The sequence below is a fragment of the Anoplolepis gracilipes genome, chromosome 9 (assembly GCF_047496725.1).
Source record: "Anoplolepis gracilipes chromosome 9, ASM4749672v1, whole genome shotgun sequence".
Taxonomy (NCBI): Eukaryota; Metazoa; Arthropoda; class Insecta; order Hymenoptera; family Formicidae; genus Anoplolepis; species Anoplolepis gracilipes.
The window spans coordinates 4,129,837-4,138,294 of NC_132978.1; the positions used below are offsets into that span (position 1 = coordinate 4,129,837).

Genomic DNA, 8,458 nt, shown 5'->3' on the forward strand with positions numbered 1-8,458 from the left:
AGTTTGAAACGAGTCGTACCAGCTCTTTTAACGGACATTAGCAAAACAAATTTCTTTATTAAAGCAGATTAACGCAACAGGCGGTCCATTTGCAATCTAATGTTTCATTAAAAGATGGTTTCTGATCCTTCCGGCGTTTCTGCTTTACAAAGTCGAGACAACTTAATGCTGAATATAACGAATATTTTCTAAAGATATTTAAATACATTTCATCTTTAACGATATTTAATGGTAATGTCTAAAAAAGTCACATCTCGTTCAGTAGAATAAAAAACTTGTCAAACTACATATATAAGAGATAAACTAATTTTATAACAAATAAAAAAGTATAATTATTATATTGTTTAATTTGAGAAAGAATGCAAAACTTAATGCTGAAGAGACATTTCAGAAGAGAAAAGTATACAATGTAGTTTCAAAATTATATAATTTATAATCTGTGCTTTATAGTTAAAGGCGCTTTAATAAGATGGCATTATTAAGATGAAGTAAATAAGAAATTTAATAATAATCAAGATATAATATATAGCTATTATTATTAAACCTTTATATTGATAACATACAGATAAATTGTTTGAAAAATGATTAATTTTTTCGAATAACATAATTTTTTCAAAACAATGTAAATTGTCTTACGTTATTATTACAGCTTTTTCTTTTTTTGTTTATTATTTATTTGTTAAGTTTTATATCAAGCATCGTAAAAAATACTATAACAAAGATAACATGCTATAATTTGTATTCTATAATAATGTTATTTACAACAATTTATATCATTTTTCTTGTTAGTTGTTTTATATTTGTCACATCTATTTCAGTGAACTTTTTAATAAATAAGCTTGTAAATTATGCAATATGCAGATGTAAGCACAATAAAAACACGTATTAATTCATGTATTAATTTATTCTTTACTGCTTACGATGTCTCGGTTATGTGAAATATTATTAATTTTGATTTTCATTATGAAGATAGAGTATAAAATAATATTTAGCAGTGAAATTTATGTGCAGTAAACTGAAAAAAAAATTTCAATATGTGAAGAAATGACAATCGTACTTAAATATAAAATTTCTATAATATTAGAATTATTAATTAGAATTATTCAATGAGAAAAAGTATGTAATAAATTTTTTGTTGCTTATGTATTTCATTAAATATAAAAATCTTGCCTTCTTACTATATAAAAATTTGATACTTACAATTGCAAAACTGCTTTCTTCTCCAATAATTAGGTTTGATATCGAATGTATATTAGAAATATGAATACATACTTACATAAAAAAATTAAATTAATAAAGACGTTTGAATGTGTCGATTATCAATATATTGATAATCAATTGGCGATTATCAATATATATTCTTATTTTTTCTTTTCTTTTTCTAGAATATTGACAGTAATAATTAATTAATTTTAATCTGTATTACTGTTTCTTTTTTGTTAATTTTTATTGAATATCTTAAATTAATCGAATTAATTAGATTTATACTGAAATTTAATAATTCAGATATATTAAATAAACATCAACTTTTAGATAAATCGAAGAAAATCTGTTTAAAAATTTCACATTATTGATACATGTAAATATTTAGAAAATAATTACATATATTAGTCAGTAGTTTGAACAACTGCAATAAAATATCTATTTAAAAAAATGTACTAAACTAATATTAATTTATAATTACGTAAAACGCGTTGATATGATTTTGAGTTTTTAAGGATTGAAAGAATAGGAAACAATTTAATTCAAATTCGTAGAATATTAAATTGTAATATAACTTAACACACAATAAATAAATAATTCATACAATAAATAAATAAATTAATACTCTAATAATTATTTTTGAATGGTAATTACAAGCGGTTATAATCAAATTTTAATTAGATAATATCAAACAGCTAATGAAAATATTGTGAGATTAACTAGCCAATAAAGTAAACTGTGAAATATAACAAAGTGAAGGAAGGGAAAGGAAGCAGATGTAATTATTATAAAATTTGTACTGGAAAATATGCTTGATGAGATAGACAAGAGTGAGTTTTAAATACTGATGCTTTATTTTATATAAAGTATTGTATAAATGTATAAACGCTATAAATATGTGGTATCTATCTATGGTGGTGGTGGGGTGCTAGTCGTGATCGCAAAGAAAGGGTATGACGAGGGCGGGCGGGGTCGGAAGCCGGCGGCGGCGAGCCATCTATTTACATTCATTCACTCACAAAAAAGGCTGACCTACCATAATCTACCGGTCTCACCTTTTCACTAACATATAACACGATTATATAATATATGTGTAATTGTGTGTAAATATATACGAATACACATATATAAGTAATATGGTGTATGTGTGTGTATGTATGTGAGCGCGCGTGGCAATGTGTTCATATATATATATGTGCGAAAATAATAGATAATAGTATGTATACATATATATATAAGAAAAACATATATGTGCATGGGCGAGTATGTAATAATAATATGTATGCTTTGGGGAAAGTGCGGCGGTAAGTATAACAACATGCGGGAAGGTGCGCTCAGAAGTGCGACCAACCCAAAAGAAAAAAAAAAAAAAAAGAGAGAAATAGTAAATATGTATGTGAAGAGCAGCGGCCTTACGGATGGTGGAAGACCCAAGAGAAGAAGGACTTAGCGCCGGAGCAACGGAAAGTGTTCAGAAAACAGAACAGATCCGGTTGATCCGACGACGAAGTACCAAAGCTTGTCCACTTGCCAGGCCCATGGCGGTGCGGCGTGACACGTGTGTGCACGGTTGACTTTGTTGCACGCGGTTGCAACTCGGAATATACGCGTGATTGAATGGTAAGTGTCGATGTACGAGAGATGGCGATGTTCCGCCGATTCGCGGGCGAAAGCTCGTCGAGAGGCGACGAGATGTTCAGGTGAGCAGAGATCAGGTGAACGCGGCACGAGTCGTTTCTTGCCTTTATCGTTGGTCTCGTAAGATGAACGGTAATTGACTAAATTTTACCCGGGTTTGTAAGCGGGTCGAGAGCGAGAGGAAGAAACAGAACGCGAAACCGCGAGTCACGAGTAGCCGAATCTCGTTTGTTGTCATCCCCGGGAGAATCCGACCCGACCACGACGCGACCGTCTATCGAATTGCGCTTCGTCGATTTTTTCCGCGTTTTTTCATGCGTGTGATTCCGAGTGATCTATCGATCATATCACTGGCGCCAGACGCGCTCCGACCATGTTCCAAGACTGGACGAAGCTTTGGGAAGAAGACGTTGAGCGCGTTTGAGGATCGTTCAAGACCGGTAAGTGACTGTGGTAGGTTTGCCGCCGTCGCCGAGCCGAGATCGCTGGGGTCTTAAAACGTCTACGCCCATTTGCCAATGGGTGCCGGGATGACGGCTCCATGGGCGCCGAGTCCGGCATGGATGGCGCCAGACGGTCCGTTGATCACAGCAACTCCGGCATCACCACCACCGAGAGCGCCATATCCACCAATTCCAGCACCACCACCGATGACAGCAATGGCACCAGGGCCAGCGAGTCCGGCACCTCCAAGGCCGAGTCCACCTGAATCAAGACATTATTAGAAGAAGGCTTAAATATATTTAGTTGGTAGGTTAGGTAGGAAAAAAAATGAAAAAAGGAACTATTAAAGATTAACTTCTAAAATATATTAACAGTAATGTAATGCAGTTTGTTTATATTATCGGTAAAATTTACCTCCTCCAAGAAGGGCAGCGCCACCACCGGGTGCGGCATTAGCAGCAGCTCCAGAGCTTCCATCATCACCGTTGATGCCACCAGATCCGGCGAAGAAGGCAACACCACCGTAGCTAGGTCCAACGAGGTTAGCAGTAGCCTGGGACGGTCCAACGAGGGTGGCGGTTCCCTGAGACGGTCCAACGAGGGTGGATGGTCCAGCAGCGGGTCCTACAAGACTGGCTGGTCCAGTGCGAGGTCCACCAACGGATTTGGCGCCCTCCTGAGGTCCTACGAGGTCAGATGGTCCGGTCTGGGGTCCTACGTTGGCCTTGGGTCCCTCAGCGGGTCCAATGTCGGACCTACCACCGATGACTCCTGCAAAAAAAGTGAGCGATCATTCAACGTCGACATGTCTTGCATCGTCGGCGATAAAAATGAGGACTTGGATATTCAACTACGCACCACCAGAGACAATTTGTTGAATTCCAGCAGCACCAGCCGCCGCCGCCGCACCAGCAGCATAGCTGGCACCAAGACCACCAGATCCCAAGCTGGAGGCACCACCCTGGAGGGAGGCGGCGGTTCCAGCACCAGCGGCGAGTCCACCGGTCAGACCGGCACCACCGTGACCCAGACGTCCGTGTCCGGTGATGGCTAAACCGCCCAAACCGCCATGGGCGATTCCGGCACGGGCCGTCGCGACCGCTAAGCAGGCGAACACAATCTGCAAGAAAGGTACGATATGATTTTCATTGAATTGCGTGATCGGATATTCGATCAAGACCTTTAAAATTTAAGAACGTCAGACGATGAATATTACATGATTTACGGAAGTATTGCGTGCGCACGTCGTTGAGTAGCTATCGCCATTACGGATCTAGATTTCCATTGGCTTGGCGCCGATTACCGGACACGAGCAACATAAATCGCGGCTTTCACTTTTGATTTCCGCGAGTGTCGGCTCGGGATCGTTCGCGAAAAAACTTCGAAACGACGGAAACGATATCGCGTGAGAGGAAGTTTCTAAATGATCTCTTCAAGATGATCTCTCGAAAATCTCTCATCGGCGTTGGATTCGTGCATTCGCGTCGTGTTGCAAAATGCAGCGAAAAATGCGCGCAAATGCATTAAATGACGAGATGAAATATCCGTAACTGTTCGTCGTAACGTTTCGTAATCGACTTGATAGCGCGCTACGATTTTCCTCTCCTCTCTCTTGCACATATATCAGTTACCCTAGTCACCACACCTAATGACCGTATTAGGAAAAGAAACTCTTCCAAGGTATCCGCTAATAGGCAGTTGCACGCGCAACGCGCGTATCGTCGAATCGTAGAAAAAGTGCAGTCGCGATTGCATAAAATCCGCGCTAGCGAGTTAATACGAATCAACTGATACAGGATATTTCACGAGGTTTATAATTAACCGACTGATTAAATTTGATTTTATTTGACAAAATTAATTCATCGAGATTAATTAAAATATTAAAATTCATAATTTTTTTATTAATCGTGGAATTTCGAAAACTTCCAAAGAATTTTTAGAAAAACATGAGATTCCGATATAAATCGAACGTATCGGCTGCGATTACGTCACATCTCGCGAGATACGTTTGAATTCGTAATGCTTTGCGGTACGTAATACGGGAAGTGGCGTTTAGAAAGGAAATGTTTCACGCGCCCGAGCAATCGACCGATTAGATATATCGGCGCTGTTACCATACGTAAGCAATATTTCGCGATCGCGTGCGATCGAGAGTGGCATTAGACGACGGCGTGTGTCACGCCCGGTTGGAGACCGTTGCGAACTTAAATGGCACCGCGGCCTGGAATTATGCATATCTAACGACTTCGCGAAACTTTCACATCCGCGGAACGTAAACGAACCGACTATCACCTCGGCCGCGGCTCGTGTGACGTGGTCGACCGAGCGTTCCCGCGACCTCGCGATCGGAAAAGGATCGATCGTGTGCCGATTTCAAAATCGCCCGTGCGACCGAGTCGCTCGCTCCGTCGCTTCCGTCGACATTTGCCAAGACATTGCGAGATAACTTGTCTATCGCAATGCAACAAAAATATCGACAATATTACCGATAATTACAATAATTAATGGGAACATCAAACGATTAACACGCATTATATTTTCAGAGGATAAACATGGGGAACGCAACGATGTTATGAATTTGACAAATGTTACGGATGCAAAACGATGCGGGGAAAGTAAGAACGTAGAGAGATGCGTATGAATGATCGGCGAATTTGTGAATGAAGATGCAACGCGAATAGAACCGGTCTGCTTACTCAATAATGATGATGATGATGATGATGATGCTACGACAACCGGTTTCGTCGAGAGCAGTCGGCGCGCGATGCGGTAAGATTTCTTTGTTTTATGAATGAAAGTCGTGCCAGTTTGTCTGTTTGCGTTCGTCGGAAGAAATCGCGAGAGTATCCCAACCGTGACATTGAATCATCGCGGTCGCAGTAAGAAACGAAGAAATGCAACGGTATAACGGAGACGTATTAATAGACGTGAATATATATATATATTATTGATTCGAATCAAAACTTTCAAACTTATAAAACAATTGCATTTATCTTTCGCTTACAGATTCTCTGTTGAACTCTAAATGCAATCTCGTATTAATTCTATTTCTGGTTTGAATTTAACCCTTATTCCATACTGCTGTTTTTAGCACCTTCTCACCGTACAAGTGGATTAGCGTATTTACGGTAACTTTATTATTAATATATAAGTGTTTTAAAGAATCTGAAAAAAATTTAAATACCTTCTTTGATCCCTCTAAATATATATATATATATAAAGATTAAAGTAATAAATTTGAAAAATAATTTGCTTATTAATAATTTGCTATTGACGCTGTTAGAAAACTCACGGACAATAATTTACCAGTATGGAATAAGGGTTAATTAAGAAACGTCAGAATGAGACATTTAACAAACCAACATAAATAAAAAAAAAACTTTCAGACAAAATTATTAACAGAAAATTAACGAGTAATATTAAGAAAGAGAATTTAAAGATCGTTCAAAGTTTTAAAATTGACACTATTATATTTATTCACGGTAGTGAATAAAAACAATCCGATCAATATACTGACTCCGGAAAAAACACATGATTTTCAAATAAAATTACCGAGAAACTGTTTATTTGTCAGAGCAAAAAAGACGCGAGCGAGAATACGTGTAAGCAGCAAAAACTAATATAATCCAATCGAGAGCGCAAAGAGATTACAAGTTAAACACCTCGCGAACACCTCACCAACCCCAAGCCATAAAATACTCACAAAGGCCTTCATGTTTGGTGTGTGTATTGGGCTGGTAGTCCGGTGAATGACTGACTTGGGCCGGGTCGGCGGGCTTTATATACGCCTAACTCTACTCTGGACACGCTCCACAATCACCATCCTTTCGAAAGCAAGCAAGGCGCTCCACCACCCTCTCCTCCAGAAAAACTATAATCCACGCGGGGCCCCCGGAGCGGCCGTCGCAAGCGATAATCCCACCGCCTGGTTTGAGGGCGAAGGGGTCCCCCGTTTAACGGCAACGATGTGGATAGAGATTGCCGTCGTAAGTTGTATCTACACGTCTAATACGGAGCAGCCTCCTACTCTCCTCTCCTCTCCTCTCTGCCCCCTTAGATCGGTGTGGACTACACGCTCGACTTGTACGCCGCACCAAGTGCAACCGAGCACCACCCGGGTTACATGGTCACCTACGATACAACTCTCTTTCTTGCAGGCGTGGTGCACGCGAGCAGTGCACGGCTCGCACAGTTAGTGGCTCGAGCAACACGGAATCTTTCCTGGCAATGATAGACGACGCAGGTGCAGTACCGATAACGAACATCAGTAACGCCGGATAATCGTCACTTTAACTAATTGAACTCTCTCGTGATGCATCGATGTCCGGCAATCGCGAAATAAAGCTACGCGGGCTTTTAGATGATGAAAGCAGACGTCTTCCATTGAAGTGTTTTCATGGGGATTTCATGACAGTCTCCGTGATGTTTTCGAGAAAATCAAAAACAAACAGTATATCTTTGTGTATTATAATAATGAGTATAAGATTTAGAAAAATAAGATAACCGAAAAAGAAGTATAAAAGTAGAAAAGAAGTTTAAATACATAATTATATCAATTAATATAAAAAATTATTACAACATTTTGTGATAAAGAACGTTTTGTACGGTTTCTTCTTATTTTGTTGCAATTTTAATGCTAAAAAAAACTGGAAAAGACTTAGATTTAGTAGAGTCACGATTGGTGAAAATAACGTCCTGACCTCAGAGTCACGATAAATCCTCGGATAATGCCCTTATTTCAACAACACTCGCTTTAAAATAAGCCGATTCTTGGCTTTTGATTTTTTTGTACCTTCATTCAGAATGCAGAGTGCTTTCTGCAAAAAATATAAAAGTCAAGACAAAACGTTCGAATAGTCGCAAGTTATTACTATTCATAGAAACCGCCATCTCCATGCGCAGCATCCGAATAAAAATCACAGTAACGTGAACCAAAGTTTACATTCGGACATGAACGGCTGTCACGCGAAAAGTTTGTCTCCGTCTGGAAAAATCAGAAGGAAAGGGGATCCAAGGATGGCAAAGCGCAATCCTGATTACGGTCCGCTCATTATGTTAGAAATGAAACGCTCGCATCGTGAAGGAGTTTCACGTTTGGCGCGAATGCTGAAACGTTCTAAAGAGTTGGAATTACGGGTCGTTAAATGGCTTTAAGAGACCTGAATTCTTTTCT

The 8,458-nt window shown here is 39.1% G+C and overlaps 1 protein-coding gene across 1 annotated transcript; it reads right to left on the bottom strand.

Annotated features, from left to right (window-relative positions):
* Positions 1–2,034: 2,034 nt before the first annotated feature.
* Positions 2,035–7,095, bottom strand: Apd-3l (apidermin 3 like). Its single transcript, XM_072899390.1, has 4 exons — positions 6,989–7,095; positions 4,144–4,405; positions 3,700–4,056; positions 2,035–3,546 (listed from the first exon to the last, which is right to left on the bottom strand). The coding sequence occupies exons 1-4, from the start codon at positions 6,998–7,000 to the stop codon at positions 3,344–3,346; spliced, it is 834 nt and encodes a 277-aa protein (XP_072755491.1). The 5' UTR covers positions 7,001–7,095; the 3' UTR covers positions 2,035–3,343.
* Between the last annotated feature and the right edge of the window lie 1,363 nt (positions 7,096–8,458).

Excerpts from the sequence above, each read along its gene's own strand:
- Apd-3l (XM_072899390.1), bottom strand. Across the intron at positions 4,057-4,143 it reads TCAACAAATTGTCTCTGGTG|GAGTCATCGGTGGTAGGTCC; the intron begins GTGCGTAGTTGA and ends CTTTTTTTGCAG. Across the intron at positions 3,547-3,699 it reads CGCTGCCCTTCTTGGAGGAG|GTGGACTCGGCCTTGGAGGT; the intron begins GTAAATTTTACC and ends GTCTTGATTCAG.